The sequence below is a fragment of the Hypanus sabinus genome, chromosome 22 (genome assembly GCF_030144855.1).
Source record: "Hypanus sabinus isolate sHypSab1 chromosome 22, sHypSab1.hap1, whole genome shotgun sequence".
Classification (NCBI taxonomy): Eukaryota; Metazoa; Chordata; class Chondrichthyes; order Myliobatiformes; family Dasyatidae; genus Hypanus; species Hypanus sabinus.
In genome coordinates this window covers 54855694-54882405 of record NC_082727.1, presented here as the reverse complement: position 1 = coordinate 54882405, position 26712 = coordinate 54855694, and the positions used below count along the sequence as shown (strand labels likewise).

At 42.3% G+C, this 26712-nt stretch overlaps 1 protein-coding gene across 1 annotated transcript in view; it reads left to right on the top strand.

Moving 5' to 3' along the window:
- The window catches only part of htra1b (HtrA serine peptidase 1b), a 69133-nt gene that overhangs the window by 14837 nt on the left and 27584 nt on the right, over window positions 1–26712 (top strand). Inside the window, exon 3 of the mRNA XM_059947767.1 lies at window positions 78–282. Coding sequence (XP_059803750.1) covers window positions 78–282 — 205 coding nt within the window. The remainder of the gene's footprint in view (window positions 1–77; window positions 283–26712) is intronic.

Sequence of the window (26712 nt, the reverse complement as noted above, 5' to 3'; positions counted from 1 at the left end):
GATTTCTGGGGGTACACAAGATATAAAATGTAAACAACCTGCATTGAAGCCTTTATATTTCTTATTTATTTATTTAGAGCAGTTTATTCCAACCGTGAATTGTCTGTTGCAAGTGGTTCGGGGTTCATTGTCTCTGAAGATGGATTGATAGTCACAAATGCACATGTGGTCACCAACAAGCACAGAGTAAAAGTGGAACTGAGGAATGGAGCAACGTACAATGCCAAAATAAAAGACATAGATGAGAAAGCAGATCTTGCTTTAATTAAAATCGATACTTCGGTAAGTTCTGTGCTCTCATTACTGTATAGTGTGTGATGATAAATATTATTACCTATCTTTCAGAAGTTACATATTAACATAAGTTAGCACAAGTGGTGGATACAGGGTCTATTTCAACATTTAAGAGAAATATGGATAGATACTGTACATGGAGGGCCATTGTCTGGGTGAAGATTGACTGGACTAGGCAAATTAATGGTTCAGAAGAGACTGGATGGACTGAAGGAGCTGGTTCTATGCTGTAGTGTTCTAAGACTCTGAGCTAAAGCTACCAATTTTTCTCAGCACTGAAGTACTTACTAAAGAAAAAAAATGAAAAATTGAATCTTTAGTTGTATTATTAAAGGTGAGGAACCATACATTACATTATGTGTAACCTGTAATGGAACGGTCTTTTGGTCTATCATCAACCGTTACTTTTTGCTTTCTTTTAAAGAGGCAATATTTTCAATCCCAATACTTCACTCTGCCTTGTATGTGACTGATTGACCAGCTGCCATGTGGGAACTTGCTAAAAGCCTAGCTTAAATTCATACAGCTTGAATTAACTGTGTTTTTTAAAAACATGGCTAAGCCAACTTTGCTTGAAAACCTTTCCTTTTATCATCTTAAATTCAATTTAATTGGACCTCAGCTTAAGAAATCTACGATAATTTTCCTTGATTAATTAGTGTGCTTCCAAATAGGGATCTTACTGGCTGCCTTTTCAGTAACTTCATGATTCCTGAGAATAGGCTGGCCCAAAATTCCCACTAAACAACAATAATGAATTAGCAGACCTCCAGTCCTTAAGAATTTTTCCAGAATGAAAATTGGGCAGAGCCTCCTTTCTTTGTTTCTTTCAACAACCATTTAATCTGAGTCTGTTAATTACCTCCTCCGAGAGATGCTAAATCATTTAATATTTCTTCTCTCTAGGCTTATCGCACCACTTTGTACACCTCCTGCTCCAGTACAATATCTGTGTCATTCCCCTATTTTGTAAAGATAATTTAGTAAAAACAGTACCAATGCCTTTTGCATCTACACTTGTATTGCATTTTAAATCCTTTAATATAGCCCTATCTTCCTTCAGTTATTCACTTCTGCTTATGTAATTGGAACAAAAAAACATCTTTGTGTATTTACAAAATATTTTTGTTTTTCTTGGTTTTACCAGTGATGCTAATTTACTGGTTTTATGTGGTTTCAATAATGTTCTAATTCTGTGATTTTTCTCATCATGTTTTAACACCAGTACTGTATATACTCTTGTAGGTGTCCTGTAGCATAATAATAGTTAGTTTATGGCATAAACTTTGCTTGTTTGTTTTAACCTATTCTGTGTGCTCCTTGCATTTGAGATTCCCATTCTGTTAATGAAATACTTTTGCTCCAACACCTCCCTGCCTCTTCCATAAACATCTCGTAGTGGTCTGACGCTGACTTATTCCATGTAGCTGTTTCCTGTTTACTTTTGCCAAGTTACACCACAGTCAAGTTAAAATATTCTTGCTGCATTTTGGAACATTTTCTGGGCCTGGCCAATCTTCAAGATTATTTTCCTAAACCAATCTTCCACTGATACTGCAGCCTAGGTCTCCGTCTCATTAGTTAAATCATAAGCCCAGAATTTTCTACTATTTTAAGACGTGCTACGTTTTGAGGCATTGTAAAAATCCTGTGCTGTTTGTATTTCTTATGAATTTACAGTAATGTTCGAGTGTTTTTGCTCTTCTCAGCTGTTGCTCATGTACGTGTTTGCATATGACAACAAACAGCCTGGTTGTTACTTTTTATTTAGATTTTTGTGTCTACAGGGCCAACCCTATACTTTGATGACCTTACTCAATGCAAGTTCCATGCTCAGGAGCCTGTGACCAAAGATACTGAATGGTTTACTTTGTGACAGCAATGACATCACATTGCCACGTTTGCCTGCTTCTTGGCACTGACAATGTCTTGCATTATGTTCTACTAACATTCTTTGTCAATTCTGTTTTCTAGTCTGTTTTATAAATTTCTCTTGTGGTTCTGAATCAGCACTTGGTGTGCTATCTTACTGCCAAGTAATTCCTCTCCAAACCACTCACAAACCAGCTCATAATAATATTAGGACTGAGCAAGAGATTGAGACTAATCTGGATTTTATTCCCCTTTGGTCCTGTTTATTAATTCCTTTCAAAACCCTGCATCTTCCTTCCTGTGGCCTACTAACCTTTCATCTTCATCTTTCCATGTTTTCAACTCAAACGTGCCCATTAGCAATATATTTAAGGTTATGTAGAGCAGTGACATAATCTAGTAGACACTTAGGACATGAATTGCTAGCTACTGTACCTAAGTAATGAAGCAGAATATCTGGTCTGGATGCAATTGTTAAATTACGCTCAAACCTTTCTTGAAATTTCTTTGTAAAATAGGCAGAAAATGACGATTAAATATGCATAATAAAAGTGGAAAATATTGCATTAGCCAATGCAGTGTGGTTTGGAAACTTTTTGGGACAATGCTTCTGATTTGTGTTGCCAGTTTTATGAATGAGGTACTATTTGCTGCAGCTGAATTTAGAAATGGAAGAAAAGATCAGATGAAAAATTGTATAAGTGGTTTGCATATAAATTGTATGCTGAAGATCTACTGATACTTTGAATTGAAAATGAGTGGAAGATTGATCTTCAAGTCCTACCCTGCTCAAAATAACCCTTTGTTTTGCATTTATCCTTATTTTTTTTACTCAACGTTTTTTACTCAAGTTACACATTGGGCCATTAGTGACAACTCTGTAACAGGCTGAACCACTGTTAGGAAGGGAATCATTGGAAGCATGTTTTCTGGAAGTGCACATTCCCAAGTCATTACTGTAACAGCAAGAATGCTTTGATCTTTCATCAATCCAGAAACCATTATTATCACTATTTTTAATTGTTTAAGCATAGGCTTTGTCCAGCTTGAACTCAACATTAATGTAAGAGGGAGAAGTTTAAAGGGGAGTTGCACATTAAGTTTTTAACTCAGAGTGGTAGATACTTGGAACATGCTTCTGGGTGTGGTGGTCGAGCAGGCGTGTTAGTGGCAGTTAGACTGACACAGAGATGTGCAGCGAATGGAAGAATATGATGATGTGTGGGAACTTGAGTTTAGTTTAATTTGGCATCGTGTTTAACACACTGTGGTCTTAAGAGCCTGTTCCTGTCTTCTACTGCTCTATGTCACTACCAGCTTCTCTAGATTCAATTACTTAGTCACAAATGCTGTTATCAAATAACTAATAGATCTTCCCTCCAATAAGTTGTGCAATGGATTCCTTCTGGAAAACAATAATTTGGAAAGTCTTGGATAATGGTACTTTTTGAAGAATGTGAATTATGTATTTTCCAAAAGGCAAATGATGTTATGACACTATAAAGATCAGTTTGCAAACATTAAAATGTTTTTAAGTGGTTCTTGAGCAATCCTGTTAAGGACTACTTTTTCCACGCACACACATGCTGGAGGAACTCAACAGGCCAGGCAGCATCTATGGAAAAGAGTAAATAGTTGGTGTTTTGGGCTGAGACCCTTCATCAGGACATATGTATGTGTTAAACACGACATTAACTTAAACTAAACCTAAGATCCTGATGAAGGGTCTCGGCCCAAAACATTGACTGTTTACTCTTTTCCATAGATACTGCTTAACTTGCTGAGTTCCTTCAGCACTTTGTGTGTGTTGCTTTGGATTTCCAGCATCTGCAGATTTTCTTGTGAAAGGACTTCCCTCTACCCAATAGGTAACTTTGTCCAAGTCATCCACTTTAAAATAAGTTAGGAACTGATTAAACATGATTGGGAAAATGTTCTTTTAATGGAACATTACTTTTTCATGTAGTTTTTAGTTGATTATTTACTATTGTAATAGATTAATCCCTCATTCTATTTTTATATCTTAACAAATCTGAAGGGACGTCTCAGATTGCAGCTCTTCTTGTGTTCAAAAACCTTTTGTTTTGATTGGGCCAAATACCTTGGAGTTGATAGGATGTTCTCAAGCTTGCTTTCTTATTTGCTATCACCTAGATTGTGCCTAATTTTAAAGTTCTGATACTGTGTAATGATTTTTATGTATTGTATTAATTCAACTTCTCAGTTCAGGATCAATTTCCTTGGAAGAACTTCCTTAATTTGGTGTCTGGTAGGGTGGTCATTTAAAAAAACACAACTGGGGTGTCATGGTAGCTTTATTGCCAGTGATGGGGGTTCAATTCTCACCACAGTCTGTAAGGAGTTTGTATGTTCTATCGTGTGGCCGCATGGTCTACTGTGGTTGCTCTAGTTTCTCTCATATTCCGAAGATGTACAAGTTAGTAAGGAACATGCTGTGTTGGCATTGGAAGTATGGTAACAGTTGTAGGCTGCCTCCTGCACAGCCTCAGATTGTATTTGTCATTGACGCAAACTGCGTACTTCACTGTATGTTTTGATGTACGTGTGACAAGTAAAGCTTATCTTTTATCTTTGAAACAGACCAAAGGGATCTTGAAATTGTTGGAACTCCTACAAGATAAAAAAGGAAGGATTTAAAAAGAGAGTAACCATAACAGAATCATTGAAAAACTGTACCAACCTGGTCATTCAACCAGTGTGCAAAAACCAAACTGTCGCAAATACAAGAAAAAGAATGGTTTAATGGTTCTTTATAATATCAGAGAATGTACACAACATACAACGTGAAATTCTTACTTACTGCAGACAACCACAAAACAGAATAAAAACCTCAAAGAATTCATGACAGAAAAAGGTTAGAACCCCAAATCTCTGCTCCCCCTCCTCCACACAGGCAGCAGCAAATCATCAACCCCCCTCCGCCCAGCATGCCTCAGAAAAAATCATCAACCCTCACTACCCGACAATAATAAAGCCCCCAAAGAGCTCATGATCTAAAGTCTATCAGAAAAAAACTGTCCATCCAAACACTTCGACGCCCACAGGATCACTCTCTCACTAACGAAGGAGAAGAGAGGTATCACTCCTGCCACAGCAAGAGGGGAGACCAGCAGCTCTCTGTTGCAATTTGCAGCATTGTTTACTTTGACAGCAGTGTCCACTGCTGTCTCAATCTTCCGATCTCCTATGACACCGGTAAGGAATCGGAGTCGTCTGCAAGGCCACATCTTGAAGATGCATGTCTTCCAGGCTGCTCCTGGAGATATTGAAAACTCTAGGCTGCTCACCTAGCTCTGAGAGCAGGAAGCCACCACAGTGAAAAATAATAATAATAATAATAATTAATAATAATTAATAAATAAATAAGCAAGCAAGCAATAAATATTGAGAACATGAAATGAATAGTCCTTGAAAGTGCGTTGTGGGAACATTTTAATGATGAAGTGAAGTTGAGTGATGTAATACTCCTTGGTTCAAGAGCTTGATATCTGAGGGGTAATAACTGTTCCAGAACTCGGTGCTGTGAGTCCTGAGCAATGTTACCTCTAATTTGTAATGACCAGTGCGCAAAAATCTTGTGCTGTGCAATTTTTTTGCCCTGTGACAACAAAATGTGTGCACTTAATTTCTTCAACAAACACAGTATAAGTAAGCCACTTCTAAAATCTGCAGACAAATCATCACAAACTCCACATTATCAATACCGTCTGCACCAGACACCGGAAAAGGAAATGTGATTGTGTACGATTGTGAAATATACTTAACATGCCAGCAAGGTGGAGGGTGATAATCATCTGTGCGCAGTGTAAATTCCTTCGTACACTGGTAACTAAAGATGTGTGCGCGCACATGCCTTAAAGGGAACATTAGTCCTGACAATCCTGTACCACCTTCCTGATGGGAGCAGTAAGAAGAGTTTATCCTCCACCATTTTTGGTGATGGAGGAATATAACATTATTTTAAGGGATAACGGGAAAAGTTATCCCTTCAATGATTGTAGGTGTAATTAAAGATGGTACAAAATTTTAGGACAGTGCATAAAGTTGTTTGATAAAATAGTAAAACTTGTGATTTTGGAATGTTTCAAATTCAGTAGAGGGTGAAAAAAGATTGATTCAGATTCAGTTTATTGTCATTTAGAAACCACAAATGCAATGCAGTTTAAAAAATGAGACAACGTTCCTCCAGAATGATATCACAAAAGCATATGACAAAACAGACTACACCAGAAAATCCACAAATGTTTGGCAATCCCCAATCCAGAGTCCGGAGAGGCTGCTGCATATTAATATCGCGCTACCGTCTTAGCGCGTTCCCTGGAAAGGAACTCCAAATCCACCAGACAAACAAGACCAAAAACTAAAGCTACAAGACCTGCACAAAACCACATAGTTACAACAGTGCAAACAATAGCATAATTGATTAAAAAAACAGACCATGGGCACAGTAAAAATAGTCCAAAGATGTTAAAAGACTATAAGTTCAAAAGAAATCACCACACAGTCTCCACGAGTCCCGACATCCCACGCCGGCGGCAGAAGGGAATACCCCCGCTATGGACTTCCACGGCGCTGCCCGACTCAGCCTCGCAGACGCAGCAAACAATGAAAGCTCCGTCAAACCCAGCCTCACAGACGCAGCACACACCGAAAGCGACCTGACCGCAGCGGACCTCGAGTCCGTCGAACCTCCGAGCCTCCGACCATCCCCTCCGGCACAGCTTCTCCGAGCACCTTCCTCTGCCGAGCGTATTGAGACGGCCCTGCCAACGGCCATCAGCGACAGGACCCCGAGGACTGGGGGCCTGTTCTTCCCAGCAAAGTCCCGGACCTCACAGCAGCAGCAGCAACAAAGAAGGTCTTCCTGGAGATTTCCCGATGTTCCTCCGTGCTTCCACATCCGTTTTCAATCAATTATGATTGCGCACGGCACCCCACTTCCCCAAATAATAGATAATCAGCTCCAGAGTGGCCACTGCAAGTTGCGTTACGCTGCCATCTTGGAATCTTGATAAAGTAATTATTGAAGTTGAGAGTAAACTAAGAAAAAAATCCAAGTGTTTCTGCAGATAAAACTTGAAGGGAAAAACGTGAGGGCAAATATGCATCCAAACAGACAGAAATGGGTGAATATGTGACAAGTTCGATTGGATGTTTGATGCCGACTGGGGCACGACAGTCAGAAATGGCCTTGTAGCCTGCATTGGCTAGCGACTCAGGGCTGAAATGAGCTAAGCTGAATCCTGGTTTGATGTTTGGTATTCTGTGTTGTTTGCTTTTTGCTGGTTGTGCAATTTGTTCTTTTTATTTATTGTGTTGGTGTTTTCTTGAACGGGTTGCATTGTATTTCTTTGTTTGGTGGCTGCATGCGGGAGGACAAGTCTCAGCCGTATTCTGTATGCATACTTTGTACTCTGAATCTTTCATCTTTGAATGTATAATGGATAATTAAGAAATTACAGAGATTTTGTGTCTGGAGAAGAAGTTTTCTGTGTCAAGTGCTAAGATAAAATGTGATTCCTAGCTTTTTTTGCTTTGCAATGTTGCTGGCAATAAGTGGAGGAACCAGACTGCTGGGCTCACTTGTAGTTGAGGTGCTGGATAGCTCCTGATGGTACGAGAGGGAAAGCAACCAGAAGTCGTGATACATGTTGGGACCAATGACATAGGCAGGAAGAAGGATGAGGTCCTGAAGTGTGAGTTTCGGGAACTAGGCAGAAGGCTGAAGAACAGGACCTCAAGGGTGGCGTTCTCAGGATTGCTGCCAGTACTACGTGATAGTGATGGTAAGAATTGGAGGAGATGGCAGTTGAATGCGTGGTTGTGGAGTTGGTGCAGGGGACAGGGTTTTAGATTTTTGGACCATTGGGATCTCTTCTGGGGAAGGTGGGACCTGTACAGATTGGATGGGTTGCACCTGAACTCAAGGGGGAGCAATATCCTTGCTGGTAGGGTTGCTAGCATGGTTCGGGAGGGTTTAAACTAATTTGCAAGGGGGATGGGACCCGGAGCGAAGAAAGAAGTGCATGGAGTAAAGTCAGACGTAACATATAGAGAGGCTTTGAGGAAAGAGCAGCAGATTAAAGAGTATGAAGGTAGTAAGGTAGAAGGGCTAAAGTGTGTGTACTTCAGAGCAAGAAGCATCAGGAACAAAGGTGATGAGCTGAGAGCTTGGATACATACATGGAATTATGATGTAGTGGCCATTACAGAGACTTGGCTGGCACCAGGGCAGGAATGGATTCTCAATATTCCTGGATTTCAGTGCTTTAAAAGGGATAGAGAGGGCGGGAAAGGGGAGGAGGGTGGCATTACTGGTCAGGGATACTATTACAGCTGCAGAAAGGGGTGGGTAATGTAGCAGGATCCCCTTTTGAGTCAGTATGGGTGGAAGTCAGGAACAGGAAGGGAACAGTTACTCTACTGGGGGTATTCTATAGGCCCCCTGGTAGCAGCAGGGATACCGAGGAGCAGATTGGGAGGCAGATTTTGGAAAGGTGCAAAAATAACAGGGTTGTTATCATGGGTGACTTTAACTTCCCTAATATTGATTGGCACTTGATTAGTTCCAAGGGTATAGATGGGTCAGAGTTTACGTGTGTCCAGGATGGATTCCTGACACAGTATGTTGACAGGCTGACTAGGGAGAATGCCATACTAGATCTAGTATTAGGTAACGAATCGGGTCAGGTCACAGATCTGTCAGTGGGTGAGCATCTGGGGGACAGTGATCACCGCTCCCTGACCTTTAGCATTATCATGGAAAAGGATAGAATCAGAGAGGATAGGAAAATTTTTAATTGGGGAAGGGCAAATTATGAGGCTATAAGGCTAGAACTTGCGGGTGTGAATTGGGATGATGTTTTTACAGGGAGATGTGCTATAGACATGTGGTCGATGTTTAAGGATCTCTTGCAGGATGTTAGGGATAAATTTGTCCCGGTGAGGAAGATAAAGAATGGTAGGGTGAAGGAACCATGGGTGACAAGTGAAGTGGAAATTCTAGTCAGGTGGAAGAAGACGGCATACATGAGGTTTTGGAAGCAAGGATCAAATGGGTCTATTGAGGAATAGACTCACTGTCCCATTGTCTCATTGACTCAATGTCACTTCCGTACCGGGCGCCTCGCACACGCATATACCAGGCGCCTCGCACACGCATGAGGGATCACTGACGCTTAGTGGGCTGACACCTCCAGTTAGGCTGGAACCAGCACAACCACCGTCTCCGGTGCAATCACAACCGGTGCTACGTAGATCGCAGTGACAGATTCAACCACCTGATAGACTTAACCTGTAAATATACTTGTAAGAAACCGCCCCATGGGGATTCTCTTTTAAAACAAAGGGGGGGGGTGAATGTGGTGGGAGGGGCCCGTCATATGCCATAGTCACACTTTTTAGGTGGCTCTGGAAGTCCAGCCCCAATAGCACAGGCCCGCACAGTTGAGGCATGGCCAGTAGCGCAAAATCCCGATATTCTGTGCCCTGCACCACCAATGTCACTACACAACCCCCCCCGGATGTCTGTGTAATGCGACCCAGAAGCCACGGTGACCCTCTGGCTTACCGGCTGTGTCACGAGTCCGCAGCATTGCAGCATGTCTGGGTGAATAAAACTCTCAGTGCTGCCTGTGTCAAACAGGCAGCTAGTCCTGTGCCCCTCCACCAGGATGTCCATCATTGACCTTGCAAGATGGTGTGGGGCACTTTGGTCGAGGGTTATGGTGGCCAGAGTTGAACTGCCGTCTTGGTGCCTGGTAAACACCTGTGGGTCGGAGGCAGGGCGAGGTGGCGCCGACAAAGATGGTCGCCCCCATGTCTCGCACAAGGCGGGCAGGCAAGATGGCGGCCACCACGATCGCGACCCCCATGCCTCGCACGTGGAGCTGCTCGACACCGCTCGTGGTTCAGACTTAGACCTTGGCGAAATGGCCCTTCTTTCCGCAGCTGGAGCAGGTAGCTTCTCGGGCCAGGCAGCGTTTTTGGGGGTGCTTTATGAGTCCGCAGAAGTAACACTGTGCAGACTTGTGACTGGCAGCAGCTGTGGTCGGTTTTGGGGAGTTCGTGGACTCGCGGGTGGCAGCAGCGGAAGTCAATTTGCTCGCGGGTGGCGGGGTCTGCAGCATCCACGGAACCAGCGGGGTATCACGCGGCTGGACAGCGTCAGCACTGTGCAGAGCAGCCTCCAGCATGTCAGCCATCTCGATCGCCGAGCGTAAGGTAAGATCGGCATTTTCCAGCAGCCACTGGTGCACATACACTGACCTGATCCCTGTAACGAAGGCGTCTCGTACCAGGAGCTCCGCATGCTGTTCCGCCATCAGTCCCTTGCCGTCGCGGGCCCACACGAGTGTCTGTAGGGCTTGGAGAAACTCCCCGCTCGACTCGCCGGTTTACTGCCGCCATGTCGCTAAGCGACGTCTTGCGTAGACAGTATTCACCGGCCGCAGGTACTGTCTTTTGAGGGCATCCAGTGCCCCTTGGTAGGTTGGCAGGTCCCTGATGAGGGAGTAAATTTTCGAGCTGACCCTCGAAAGGAGGATTCTGTGCATAATAGCGGGCTCAGTCACGGGAATCTGTTCCAAGTATGATTGGAAGCATGCAAGCCAGAGTTCAAAGGCAAGAGCTGCTTCAGAGTCTTGAAGGTCAATGTCCAATTTTTCCGGACGTAAAATGCTTTCCATGTTTTAAAACTTCCAGCCAATAAAATTGATGCACCATCAATAACTCTGAGACGTGGGTTAATGTAGGCTTTTATTGGCTGGAAGAAAGCACAAGCAGCAAGTGACCATCATACAACATCCTGGAGACTGAGGAAGGGTCTGTGGCTCCAATCGCCTTTATACCGGGGTCTGTGGGTGGAGCCACAGGAGCAGTCAGCGGGGGGGGGGGGGGGGGGGGCGTGTCCAGACAGGTATATGTAGTTCACCATTATAGGGTAGCAAGAAAGTAGCTTAAGAAGGGGCTGAGAAGAGCAAGAAGGGGACATGAGAAGGCCTTGGCGAGTAGGGTAATGGAAAACCCCAAGGCATTCTTCAATTATGTGAAGAACAAAAGGATGACAGGAGTGAAGGTAGGACCGATTAGAGATAAAAGTGGGAAGATGTGCCTGGAGGCTGTGGAAGTGAATGAGATCCTCAATGAATACTTCTCTTCGGTATTCACCACTGAGAGGGAACTTGATGACGGTGAGGACAATATGAGTGAGGTTGATGTTCTGGAGCATGTTGATATTAAGAAAGAGGAGGTTTTGGAGTTGTTAAAATACATTAGGGTGGATAAGTCCCCGGGGCCTGACGGAATATTCCCCAGGCTGCTCCACGTGGCACGGGAAGAGATTGCTGAACCTCTGGCTATGATCTTTATGTCCTCGTTGTCCACGGGAATGGTACCGGAGGATTGGACAGAGGCGAATGTTGTCTCCTTGTTCAAAAAAGGTAGTAGGGATAGTCCAGGTAATTATAGACCAGTGAGCCTTATGTCTGTGGTGGGAAAGCTGTTGGAAAAGATTCTTAGAGATAGGATGTATGGGCATTTAGAGAATCACGGTCTGATCAGGGACAGTCAGCATGGTTTTGTGAAGGGCAGATCATGCCTAACAAGCCTGATAGAGTTCTTTGAGGAAGTGACCAGGCATATAGATAAGGGTAGTGCAGTGGATGTGATCTACTTGGATTTTAGTAAGGCATTTGACAAGGTTCCACACGGTAGGCTTATTCAGAAAGTCAGAAGGCATGGGATCCAGGGAAGTTTCGCCAGGTGGATTCAGAATTGGCTTGCCTGCAGAAGGCAGAGGGTCGTGGTGGAGGGAGTACATTCAGATTGGAGGGTTGTGACTAGTGGTGTCCCACAAGGATCTATTCTGGGACCTCTACTTATTGTGATTTTTATTAATGACCTGGATGTGGGGGTGGAAGGGTGGGTTGGCAAGTTTGCAGACGACACAAAGTTTAGTGGTGTTGTAGATAGTGTAGAGGATTGTCGAAGATTGCAGAGACATTGATAGGATGCAGAAGTGGGCTGAGAAGTGTCAGATGGAGTTCAACCCGGAGAAGTGTGAGGTGGTACACTTTGGAAGGACAAACTCCAAGGCAGAGTATAAAGTAAATGGCAGGATACTTGGTAGTGTGGAGGAGCAGAGGGATCTGGGGGTACATGTCCACAGATCCCTGAAAGTTGTCTCACAGGTAGATAGGGTAGTTAAGAAAGCTTATGGGGTGTAGGTTTTCATAAGTTCAGGGATAGAGTTTAAGAGACGTGATGAAATGATGCAGCTGTATAAAACTCTGGTTAGGCCACACTTAGAGTACTGTGTCCAGTTCTGGTCGCCTCACTATAGGAAGGATGTGGAAGCATTGGAAAGGGCACAGAGGGGATTTACCAGGATGCAGCCTGGTTTAGAGAGTATGGATTATGATCAGAGATTAAGGGAGCTAGGGCTTTACTCTTTGGAGAGGAGGAGGATGAAAGGAGACATGATAGATGTGTACAAGATATTAAGAGGAATAGACAGAGTGGACAGCCAGCGCCTCTTCCCCAGGGCACCACTACTCAGTACAAGAGGACATGGCTTTAAGGTAAGGGGAGGGAAGTTCAAGGGGGATATTAGAGGAAGGTTTTTCACTCAGAGAGTGGTTGGTGCGTGGAATGCACTGCCTGAGTCAGTGGTGGAGGCAGATACACTAGTGAAGTTTAAGAGACTACTAGACAGGTATATGGAGGAATTTAAAGTGGGGGTTATATGGGAGGCAGGGTTTGAGGGTCGGCACAACATTGTGGGCTGAAGGGCCTGTACTGTTCTATAGCTGGACTCTTACCACGGTGACAAGCCCTGACGATGTTGCAGACACACCCTTAGACTTTCTGAATGCCGAAGCTGTCAAGTTTATTTTTCACCTTGCCTCCCTGGCACTCGGAAGCATTTCAAGTGAAACGGAGAGCACATCTTCTGCTCCAGTGCCCACAGTAATGCCGGAACTTGTCTGGATATGTTGCTATAAGTTCTGGTTGTTCACCCTTTGGTGTTAGCCTGTGAGAGTGTCAGGATTTATGGCCCTGTCATCGCTGGCTGCAGCTAACCCTATACTTAATGAAGTTTAACAGCGGAGTGATCTCGGGTTTCTCAGCTTTCAGGCCAGAAAATCTGTCCATGGAATCTGAACCCATGGAAACCTTGGACAAGTGCCACGGTGCCCGCTCAGATAAATGGGAAGCAACAGCTTCTGGGGGTGGGAGGGAAGGTCAGGAATATTTTAAGTTATATTTAAAGCTTCCATTTGATTTTTTTTTAATACAAGTGTGTGTTTCTTTTATCTTAAGGGGCTATTTGTAAAACTGACACTTTAGCCAGCTGTTGAGCCGGGTAGTATGGGGACAGCGTCCAGTGAGTGCAGCCGGCTGTCTGGAATCCTCAGTAGTACGGGCCATGCCAGAGTGCAGACAGGCAGACTTCCTGTGGAAAACTTTCTACAAACCTCCCTAAAACAAAGAACATGGCAGGGGGCAGACACTGATCGATTTCTGGGATCATGGTAGATCTGCCCACAAGATTAGGGGGAGAAATATTTCTTAAAAATGTAAAGAATAAAGTCTTATGTAAAGTCTTTAAAAAAGAAATGCTTTTTAAATACTTGAAGAGTACTGCAATCAAATACTTTTTAAAACATGAGTTAGCTTATCCTTGCCTTTATTCCTTAGAGCCATCAGCTCTCCATTTACACAAAAGGACACGTGGGTGATGTGCTGGGTCTATCTTGGTGCAGGATTTATTACTTTAGTATTTTAAAATATTGGGGACAAATATTCTTGTGGGCAGGTTTACTAGAGCTGCTGAGAGTGGTTTGAACTAGGATGGCAGGAGGATGGGAACCACTATGATGGAGCTGAGGATGAGCCAGCCAGTTTACAAGTAGGTGATGGGTATAAGGAAGGACAAGCCAATGTTTGGGTACAAATGCAAACAGAGCAAAGAGTTGTACCGCACAGACAAAATTCAAAAGGGCAAAGAAAACAGGACTGAAGCTGCTGTATTTAAATGTGCGCAGCATTCGGAGTAAGGCGGATGAACTTGTAGTGCAAATTAGATATTGGTCGGTTTGACATTGTGGGCATCACTGAGTCGTGGCTGAAAGAAGGCCATAGATCGGGGCTTAATATCAAAGGATTACCAGTACTTTTATCGAAAGAACAGGTGGCTGTGTACAGCGGTGCTGTACATCTGTTGGTAAGAGATGGGATTACATTTTTAGGAAAGGGTGACATGGGGTTGGATCTCTGGGGAGGGGTGGAGTTAAGAAATTGTAGGGATAAAAAAAATCATTATGTGAATCATATAGGCCTCCAAATAGTAGCCAAGATCTGGGGGTTGAGATTGCAAAGGGAGCTGAAAAAAGCTTGTAATAAGGGTAATTACACAATTGTAATCGGGGACTTCAATATGCAAGGGGATTGGGAAAGTCAGAGTGTTAGATCGCAAAAGAGAATTTGTTGAATGATTGCGAGATGGCTTTTTAAAGCAGCTTGTACTGAGCCTACCCTTAGATTGAGTGTTGTGTAATAACCCAGATCGTATTGGGGAGCTTAATGTAAAGGAACCCTTAGGAGGCAGTGATCATAATATGACTGAATTCGTACTGCAGTTTGAGAGGGAGAAGCATAGGTCACATGCAGTGGAATAAAGAGTATCACGGAGGCATGAGAGAGGAACAGGCCCAGGTGGATTGGAGGAGGATACTGGTGTACCAGTGTACCAGAGGTTTGTGAGTGTCAGGGAGCAGGAGTGAGTGCCATTGTTATTACAAGGAAAAAAGTGCTAGGCAAACTGAAAAATCTTAAGGACTACGTTCCAGAGTCCTGAGAGAGGTTGCTGGAGAGATAATGAATGCATTGGTCATGATCTTTTAAGAATCACTTGATTCTGGCATGGTCCCGGAGGGATGGAAGATTGCAGATGTCACTCCACTCTTTAAGAGAGGAAGATAAAAGGCAGGAAACTATAGTCTAGGTCTTCTGCTATCATTTCGCATTTCCCCCTCCCCCCACTACTTTCAAATCTCTTAGTATCTCTCTTTTCAGTTAGTCCTGACGAAGGGTCTCGGCCTGAAACGTCGACAGTGCTTCTCCCTATAGATGCTGCCTAGCCTGCTGTGTTCCACCAGCACTTTGTGTGTGTTGTCTATTATTAAAGATGAGGTTTCAAGGTACTTGGAGACTGATGATAAAATAAGTCAAAATGAGCATGGTTTTTGTAAAGGGAAATCTTGCCTGACAAATCGGTTAGTTTTTTGAGGAAGGAACAAGCAGGGAGGACAAAGGAGAGGCAGTGGATGTCATTTACTTGGATTTTCAGAAGACATTTGATAAGGTGCCACATATGAAGCTGCTTAACAAGATAAAGTCCTGTGGCATTACAGGAAAGATATTGGCATGGATAGTGGAATGGCTGACAGGCAGGAGGCAGCAAGTGGGACCTTTTCTGGTTGGCTGCTGGTGACTAGTGTAGTCCTCAGGTCAGTATTGGGACTGCTACTTTTCACATTGTTTGTCAGTGATTTGGATAATGGAGGTGCAAAGGGATAAGAATACCAGGTTCTTTCATATTAAGGAATACTATTAATTATAATTACTTTGATTTCACTTATTGATGAGTTGATGATTAGTTGCCTATTACCCAATAGCCTGTTGGACAGGATATATGAACTACCAATCATCACATTAAACATGAGTTAGAATTGGGATTGTATTAGTCACTTTGCTCTTTTGCTTTGTTCATAGGGATGTGCTACTTGATATGCTGGACTGAAAATAATTTATTGGATAGATATCCTATTAATATCTGGAGGGACTATTTTTTAACTGCTTTGACTTTGTACACAAGAACGTAAGAAATGAGATCAGGAGTAGGCCATCTGGCCCATCGAGCCTGCGCTACCATTAAATAAGATCATGGCTGATCTGACTATGGACTCATCTCCACCTACCTGCCTTTTCCCCATAACCCTTAATTCCACTCCTATGCAAAAATCATTCCAACCTTGTCTTAAATATATTTACTGAGGTAGCCTCCACTGCTTCATCAGGCAGAGAATTCCACAGATTCACCACTCTCTGGGGAAAGCAGTTCCTCCTCATCCTAAATTTACTCCTCCGAATCCTGAGGCTATGTCCCCTAGATCTAGTCTCACCCACCAGTGGAAACTACTTCCCAACTTATCTATCCCTTTCATAATTTTATGTTTCTATAAGCTCTCCTCTCATTTTTCTGAATTCCAGCAAGTACAGTCCCAGGTGATTCAATCTCTCCTCATAGTCTAATCTCCCTCATCTCTGGAATCAATCTGGTGAACCTCCTCTGCTCTGCTTCCAAAGCCAGTATATCCTTCCTCAAGTAAGGAGACCTGAACTGCACACAGTACTCCAGGTGCGGTCTCACCAGTACCCTGTATAGTTGCAGCATAACCTCCCTGCTCTTAAATCCAACTCCTCTAGCAATGAAGGCCAACATTCCATTTGCCTTCTTGATAGCCTGCTGCACCTGCAAACCAACCTTTTGTGACTCATGCATTTGCATTCCCAAATCTCTCTGCATAGCAGCATGCTGCAATCTTTTACCATTTAAATAATAATCTGCTCTTCCATTTTTCCATGCAAAGTGGATGACCTCATGTTTACCAACATTGTACTCCATCTGCCAGACCCTTGCCCACTCACTTAACCTATCTATATCTCTCTTCAGACTCTCTGTATCCTCTAGACAGTTTGCTTTTCCACTCAATTTAGTACCATCAGTAAACCTGGATACACTACATTTGGTCCCCTTGATTTAAAAACAACTGAGCCTGTGTTGGTGGTCAGCAGTATAAGAGAACAAAGTGATCCCTAAGACTATAGGACACAATCCAACCCTTGAAGCAGTTTGCATATGAAATCAGAATCAGGTTTGATAGCACTTAACATCTGTGTGAATAAATTTAAAGGGCTGGCCATGAAACTTGATGTTCCTCTGTTTATGGACATGCAGAAATCTATGTTGGTTCTTTGCTCAGATGTCTTTTTTTGTAGTAAAATTTAACCTACTTTCTTAAATTATAGATTTTTTTGGCTTATAGTGAAATGTTGAGTGATCATTTCTGCTGAATGATGTGATGTATCAATAATGAACTTTAACTTTATGTATATTCCTCAATCTGTAATTAAGTGGTGTGCAGTCATTATAACACCAGTTTATTTTGTAAAATAGTTGTGGATTTGTTAGGGGATCCATACTAAATGTGGGAGCTAGAAGGTCACATTATCGTACTGGAAAACTGCTGCCCAGTTAACTCATTGTCCTTGGTTTCAAACTGCTTTATCTATCACATATGGAGGCCACAGCATTTGTTCTACAATGTCATGTTATTGGATTCAACAACCAACTTGTTGAACCATTTTCACTTTGTAATACAGTATACTTATTATTATTCCATTATGGATTTATTGAGTAAGCCCACAAGAAAATTAATTCGGGTTTGTAAATGGTGATGTGCATGTGCTTTGATAATGAATTTACTTTGAAGTTTGATTACTTTTATGTCATTTGTTATGTCTTTAACATAATTTCTGCCTTCTTTTCACTTTTTGTTCCTAACCTTATTCCTTGACAGATTAATTTGTGTCTTTATCCTCATGCAGATTTTTCTTAAAACTTTTTTTTGTTCTGTTCCTCCTTAAATGTAATGTCCTTTGTATATTTGTAATATTCTTTGGTAATGAGGAATGGTTTTACCTGAAAGGTCAAATGAGGTTTTTTCTCAGTAAATGTTGAATGCTTGCTGGAGTCTGTTTTGTTCTGCTTTTAAAAGGGGGCTTTTTAATGAAGATCAATTTGAATGTTCCTCTCTATTTTAACAGTAATGTTGACTTGCCTGCTTTCATTTCTTCATCATCATTATATGCTGTGTCCTATTGACATGAGCAATCATGGTCTTTCCATGACCATGATTGATCTTGTTAAATTGTTCTTCAGAAGTGGTTTGCCATTTCCTCCTCCTGGGCAGTGTTTTTATAAGATGGGTGACCCCAGCTATTATCAATGCGCTTCAGAGATTGTCTGCCTGGTGTCAGTGGTTACATGACCAGGACTTGTGATATGCACCAGTTGCTCATACAACTATCTGCCACCTGCTCCCATGGCTTCACGTGACCCTGATCATTGGGCTAAGCAGGTGCTGCACCTTGCCCAAGGGTGGCCTGCCAGCTAGCCTGCTTTGCAAATATTAACAGACTCTTTAATTTTTCAAGTTAACTGATAATCCAGGATGCAGGATTTAAGGGAATTAAGCTATCATTCATTCATTCTCTTTGTTGTTTGTAAATTATACTAAGGCATTTTGGTCTAAGCCATTTTTTAGGAAGTCACAAATTGAAGCAGATTACACAATTCTCAGATGCATTGCAACAGATCCAAGATAATTTTATCTCAACATTTATCGTTCATTATGGTGGTATAGTGGCATCTGCACTAGACTTTGAGGTGAGTGGTCCCAGATTGAAATCCGGTCAGCTTCTTGTACACTTTCCATCTGTGCTGGGTTGAGCATCGAACTAGCAATTTTGCTTTATTTTTTTTTAAAAAACGGACAAATGCTAAAGAAACAGCAAAGTTGCCACACGATGCGCCACAAGGCACAGAAAGGAAGAACAATCACCATTTGTGCAATTGCTTCTCTGGAGCTCAAGACCAGAATTTCTTGAATAGATAAACAAAATTTTATCAACCATGACAGTAAAGTTTCTTTCAAAGAAGTCATTAAATGTCACACAAATCAAAGCATTCTGTGGAATTGAAAACATTTACTGTTGCCTGAGTTACGTTGTTTATCTTGATTAAATTTTGTTTGAGTTTTTAAAAAAAAAACAAAGTCGAAAGTAAATTTATTATCAAAATGCACACTGTACATGTCAGCTGAGATTCATTTTCTTGTGGGCATTAATGGTAAATAGAAAGAAACGATAGTCAATGAAAAGCTACACAGATGGACAACCAATGTGCAAATACAAAAAGAACATAAAAATAATAAATAAAAGGTTATGATTAATGTGGAGAACATGAGTTTTAGAGGCCTTGGAAGTGAGTCTATAGGTTGTGGAATCTGTTCAGTGTTGGGATGAGTGAAGTTGTCGTGGTAGTTCAGGAGTGAGGGGTAAAAACTGTTCTTGAACCTGGTGGTGTGAGTCCTGAGGCTTCTGTACCTACTTCCTGGAGACAGCAGTGAGAAGAGAGCATGTCCCGGATGGTGGGAGTCCTTGATGAATGCTGAATTCCTGCAACAAAGCCCCATGTAGGTGTGCTCAGCGGTGGGGAGGGTCTTGTCTGAGGTGGATGGGGCTGCTTCCACTGCGTTTTGTAGGCTTTTCCATTCAAGGGTATTGGTTTTTTTCCATACCAGGCCATGGTGCAACCAGACAGCACACTCTCTACTGTGCATTTATAGAAGCTTGACAAAGTTGTAGATGACATGTTGAATCTTCGCAAACTTCTAAGAAAGTAGAGGCGCTGCTATGTATTCTTGGTGCTGAACCAGGACAGGTCCTCTGAAATGGTAACAGGAATTTAAAGTTGTTGATCCTCTCCACCTCTGATACCTTAACAAGGACGGGCCCACGGACCTCCGGTTTCCTCCTTCTGAAGTCAATAACCAGCTCACGAGTGAATCTTTAGATGCAGGAAATAAATAGAAACACAAATGCTGGCAGAACTCAGCAGGCCAGACAGCATCTATGGGAGGAGGTAGTGACGACGTCCTTCATCAGGAGTTTTGGCCCGAAACGTCATCACTACCTCCTCCCATAGATGCTGCCTGGCTTGCTGAGTTCTGCCAGCATTTTGTGTTTTTATCAATAACCAGCTCTTTGGTTTTGCTGATATTGAGTGAGAGATGGCTGTTTTGGTACCACTTAGCCAGATTTTCAATCTCCCTCATATGTGCTGATTTGTCACCACCTTTGGTTGACAGTGGTGCTATCAGCAAACTTAAATATGGCATCTGAGCTGTAATTAGCCTCATAGTCATCGGTGTAGAGCAAGAGATAAGCACATAGCCTTATGATGTACCTGTGCTGATGGTGATGTGGAAGAAAATTGTGAAATGAGTGTTATCACTGTACTAGTGGCTTCTTTATTTAGAAATATGGAAATGACTGACTTCAGTAAACAAATTTAGGTTTTACATATCTTGTATATTTTTAATTATAATGAATGATATTTTTCTCTATTTCTCCCTGATAAAGTGAAACTTAAATATTCTCTGATGCTGGAGATCAAAATACTGAATAGCTATCAGCTGGTCACACACGATCTGAGGAGAAAGCAGCAAAGTTAATGTGTTGGCTTGATGATGTTTCAGCAGTACTGAAGGGCAAGTTAGTCACACGTACAAAATTTAACTTTGAGTTGGTGATCGGCTGAGAACATTGACTGAACTGGAAAATGAAAGCCCACTCGGCAGTCGGCTGCTTCTAGTTAGCTTAATTTAAATTAGGCATTTAATCAACTATTATTGAAGCGCTTAAAATTGCATAGAATATTTGCACTTAATTTATATTACATTTATCTGGAATGCATGCTTTAAGGGTGTGCTCATGCAAGCAGGTTCGATCATCATTAAGAAAGTTGTTTTGGGTTGAATCACTGAAGTAATTTCATGACTCTTGCACGCCATTCTCTGATTTTGTTTAAGGACAGGTTTGGACAAATGTTAACCATTGTGTAACTAAATAATAGCCTAATGTTGCTGTGAAAAAGATATCTTTGTGGTGGGATCTGTATTCCAATGGTTGCCCTGGCCAAGCCAGGTGTAATACTCACAAAATGCTGGAGGAACTCAACGGGCCAGGCAACATTGTTGGAAAAGAGTAAACAGTCAACGTTTTGCGCCGAGACCCTTCATCAGAACTTCCGGACTTTCATATGAAGAAAGACTGGATCGACTAGGCTTATGCTCACTGGAATTTAGAAGATTGAGGGGGGATCTTATTGAAACGTATAAAATTCTAAAGGGATTGGACAGGCTAGATGCAGGAAGATTGTTTCTGATGCTGGGGAAGTCCAGAACAAGGGGTCACAGTTTAAGGATAAAGGGGAAGCCTTTTAGGACCGAGATGAGGAAAAACTTCTTCACACAGAGAGTGGTGAATCTGTGGAATTCTCTGCCACGGGAAACAGTTGAGGCTGGTTCATTGGCTATATTTAAGAGGAAGTTAGATATGGCCCTTCTGGCTAAAGGGATCAGGGGGTGTGGAGAGAAAGCAGGTACAGGGTTCTGAATTGGACGATCAGCCATGATCATACAGAATGGCGGTGCAGGCTCGAAGGGCCGAATGGCCTACTCCTGCACCTATTTTCTATGTTTCTAGGTTTTCCCTGTCACCTAAGTTGCTGGGTACACTTCCAATACTGCCCCTCAGTTGGTGTATCCTGTCCAATCCCATTCATTTGAAAGGTGTTTGTGATCTTTATTAACATTTTTCTTTATTTCATACTTGAATTAAAAGTACTTTAATGCATTTATAATCAAACTTTTTCAGAATTATTTTAATTTCAGCCATTTAAAAATGCTTGATAATCAGATATTTAAGAGCAACATAACAAGTTTTTGACATCAGAGGAATAGGAACACTGGGGTAGTATTGAGAGTATTGAGGGTAAAACTAAGCTTAGTTATTGAACAAAGGATAAAATTTTCTTTATTGCTTGAGGTTCATCCAGAAAGTCCTGAGGAATGAGATCCATAGAAACATGCATGGAGCGTAGAGGGTTTGGTGGGGGAGGGGTCGGGTTGGTGAAACTAGGGTTATGTGTTGGAACAAGAGTTAGTGATCGGGAAGTAGCATGTTCACTCAATGTTACCATGCAGGCTCACTGTTACTTTCAGTTTAATTTAAAATTTGTGAGAACCAATTATTTACACTTTCTTATGCCTTTCCAAGATGCTCTCACTCGTCGTCAAATCTCCAAGAAGAGTCTTGCTGCATTTGAGTGGCTATATTTGGCATTCTCCCAGGGAATGCTCTTACCAGCTTCTGTTGTAATGTTTGAAATATTTGTTTTGTCTAAATAGGAAAATTCTCCAGGAAAATTTGCTATTTTAATATCTGAAATTTCATTATACAACCTCTGTCAGAAAAGTGTTTTGACATTTTTTAGTTTCCACTCAAAACAGGGATAATGAATTAATAGAAATGTCATCAAAGAATGTGCCTGATGATTTAGGGTAAAACATTACTTGCATATTTTGTTTCTTGTTTTCCAAATATAGTCTCTTCAATTTATGGTTCAAATGACCAACTGTAAAATAAATTTATGTCGCCTAGTTTGAGAAGGGAAATCCATTTGGCTTTAACAGTGGAAGGCAGAGAATACTTGCCTATGACTGTGAGGCAAGTTGTGTGGTGACGTATGTTCAGAATGGAACTTCGGTTATCTGCATTCCAGTTCTCTCCTCTGAATAACCGCCAAGAGACAATGTTCATCTGGCTGATGCTTCATTGTGCAGGCAGATAACATGAATATCTGAGAAAATCAACAGAGAAAAGTTTGCCTTTCCGTTCATGACCTTACTTCTCAGTGTAGAATTTTGGCTTGCTCTGTAAGCAAACTGTGAGCACTGCCCTGCAAACCCTTAATGAACAAGTGTGGGTAGATAAACACCAATTTTAAGTCAGCCAGAGTTTTTAAGGATAGTACTTGCCAGGAGTGACTCTTATCAGATCACCAGGATCAGTGAATACTTTTGGTCTAATAATAATCCGCCAACCAGATGCATGCAAACTGCATTAGGAGAACAGAGTATGACGTGGTTTTTGCAACTTCAAGCCTGGGCATTCCCAATTATCAGTCAACTGGATCTCCTGGATGGGCGAGTACTGAAGATTTTTGCCTAAAACACATTAAGAAATATGGAAATACTTTCCCCAAGGAATTGTAGATAACACTTTCAACAAAGGCATATTTCTTCAGTGATATTCTTTTCCTAAATCCTTTGTTCAAGGAAGACATTAAGGGTTATCCTGGGAATTGTTGACCAGTGATACTTATATGAGTGGTGGACAGTCTAACAGAGAGGATTCTTAGAGGATTTATAGGTGTTTGGAGCAGCATAGTCTAATTAGGGATTCTGAGTGGCAGGTCATGTCTTGTGAGTCCAATTCAGTTTTTCAAGGACATGACAAACCAAATTGAAGGTAGAGTGGGTGAATGTGGTGTATACAGATTTTGAAAAGGCATTTGGTGAGGATTGCCAAACTATGCTTGAGGTTCATCCAGAAAATCCTGCGGAATGAGATCCATAGAAACTTGCATGGAGTATAGAGGGTTTGGAATTTGCTTGCTACAGAAAGCAGAGAGTAGTAGATGAACCACATTCTGCCTGGAGGTCAAGTGGTGTTCTGCAGGGATCAGTTCATTGACTCCTGCTCTTTGTGATTTTTGTTTTTTGTAAATGACTTGGATGAGGAAGTGGAGGGTGCAGATATGTTTGCAGATGACACAATGTTTGGTGTTGTGTCAAAGGTTACAATGGGATATAGACATAATGCAGAGCTGGGCTGAGGTGTGGCAGATGGAGTTCAATCTGGATAAGTGTGAAGCAGTACACTTTATAAGATTGAAATTAAGGTGGAGTACAAGGTTAATGGCAGATAGCTTAGTGTGGAGTTAACAGAGGGATCTTGGTGTCTATGTCCCTAGATCTCTCAAAGTTGCCAAGCAACTTGATAGGATGGTTAAAAATGCATGTGGTGTGTTGGGGATTGAGTTCAAGAGCTTCAGGGTATACTTGCAGCTCTGTAGAAGTTTGGTGAGACCATATGTGGAATATTATGTTTGGATTTGGTTATCTCATTATAGGAATGATATGGACGCATTAGAAAGAGTACAGAGGAGACTTGCCCAGAAGCTGTCTGGGTTAGAGTGCATATCTCATGAAGAAAAGCTGAGCGAGCTAGGGCTTTTACCTTTGGAGCGAAGGAGAATGAGAGGTGACTTGATAGAGGTGTATGAGATTAAGAGGCATAGAAAAAGTGGGTAGCCAGCACTTTCCTTCCAAGGCAGCAATGGCCAATACCAGAGGTCATACCTTTTAAGTGAGTGGAGGAAAGTTAGGGGAGATGTCAGAGGTTTTTTTTTATTATTTTTAAAAAATGGTGAGTGCCTGGAATGCATTGCTGGGGGTGGTGGTAGAGGCTGACATAGTGGGACATTTAAGATGGGCATATCCTCTGAGAGGGCCACAACCTTTGAGGGTTTGGAGGCTTGCATGCCTCAATGACCAGAAGAGCTATGTTAAGTGGGGTCAGGGCTTATGCTTTGGCTCTTATAAGTAAGCAGGTTAAAAGGCAGAGGCCAGACTAAGCGTGGTTCACTGGCTTTCCAGGTTCAGCGGTTCAGAGTCAGGGCCAACAACCCTGACTGGTCAAAAAAACAATTTTACGGAAACAGCCGGACAGACCAATGACCAGCAACACAGTGGGCAGTAACAACAGATAAGCAATTGGGTGTAAGAAAAAGAGGGTTACATGGCTGTAATAAAAATAAACCTCAGGGTTAAAAATGGTGAACCAGAGCTCTCCATACCCCTACCATCCACGTACCTATCCAAACTTCTCTTAAACGTTGAAATCAAGCTTGTGTGCACCACTTGCACTGGCAGCTCATTCCCCATTCTCTGAGTGAAGATGTTTCCCCTCATATTCCCCTTAAACTTTTCACCTTTCACCCTTAATCCATGACCTCTGGTTGCAGTTCCATCCAACCTGAAGAACCCTGCTTACATTTTGGTCATTGTAAATTGTGCCGTGATTGGGCTGGGGTGAAATTTGGGGTAGGTGGGCAGAGTGGCTTGAAGGTCCGGATCAGACTATTCCACACTGTATGACAATAAATGAATAAAAATTTTAAATGTTTCTATTTTAGATCTGACAATTGAAGTGTAATGTGGCAAACTGTTCATAAAAAAACCCTCAAAAATAAAGAGAAGCATAAGTAGTGAGCAATTGCAGAGGGATATAAGTGTTTTGGTGAATGATTTGTTAAAGGCTAGTAAAGATCTAATTTTGAGGTCTATGTACCTGTCCAGGAGTTGTCTTAAAAGACCCTATCATATCTGCCTCCACCACTGCCGCTGGCAGCCCATTCCACACACTCACCACTCTCTGCATTAAAAAAAAACTTACCCCTGACATTTCCTCTCTTCCTACTTCCAAGCACCTTAAAACTGAGCATCTCGTGCTAGCCATTTCAGTCCTGGGGAAAAGCCTCTGACTATCCACACAATCAATGCCTCTCATCATCTTACACACCTCTATCAGATCACCTCTGTTGCTGCAAGGCCGAGTTCACTGAACCTATTATCTAGGCAACATCCTTGCAAATCTCCTCTGCACCCTTTCTATGGTTTCCACATCCTTCCTATAGTGAGGCGACCAGAACTGAGCACAGTACTCCCAAGTGGGGTCTGACCAGGGTCCTATATAGCTGCAACGTTACCTCTCAGCTCCTAAACTCAATCCCATGATCGATGAAGGCCAAGGCACCGTATGCCTTCTTAACCACAGAGTTAACCTGCGCAGTAGCTTTGAGTGTCCTCTGGACTCGGACCCCAAGATCCCTCTGACTCTGTACACTACCAAGAGTCTTACCATTAATACTATATTCTGTCATCATATTTGACCTACTAAAATGAACCACCTCACACTTATCTGGGTTGAACTCCATCTGCCACTTCTCAGCCCAGCTTTGCACCCTGTCAATGTCCTGCTGTAACCTTTGACAGCCCTCCACAACATCCCCAACCTTTGTGTCATCAGCAAACTTACTAACCCGTCCCTCCACTTGTTCATCCAGGTCATTTATAAAAATCATGAACAGTAGGGATCCCAGAACAGATTCTTGAGGCACACCACTGGTCACTGACCTCCATGCAGAATATGACCCATCTACAACCACGCTTTCCCTTCTGTGCCAGTTCTGGATCCACAAAGAAGAAAAAAACAAAAACACCCAGTAGAGTTATTGACCCCCTTCCTGTTCCTAACCTCTACCCACAGAGACTCCGTAGACAATCCCTACATGTCTTCTTCCTTTTCTGCAGCCATGACATTATCTCTGATCAACAGTGCCATGCCCCCACCTCTTTTGCTTCCCTCCCTGTCCTTTCTGAAACATCTAAAACCTGGCACATGAAGTAGCCATTCCTGCCCCTGAGCCATCCAAGTCTCTGCAAAGGCCACAATGTCATAGCTCTAAGTGCTGATCCATGCTCTAAGCTCATCCGCTTTGTTTATAATACTCCTTGCATTAAAATAGACACATCTCAAACCATCGGTCTGAGTGCCTTCCTTGTCTTCACGGTATGTAGAGTGAGTATGTAGGTATTCTCATTGATTGGGAAATCTAACAGAATGTTGCCATCTTCTGATGGAAATTGAATAAGAAATTATGGAAGTTGTTTCATTTATACTATGATTCTGGTAATTTTCCCCCTCCAC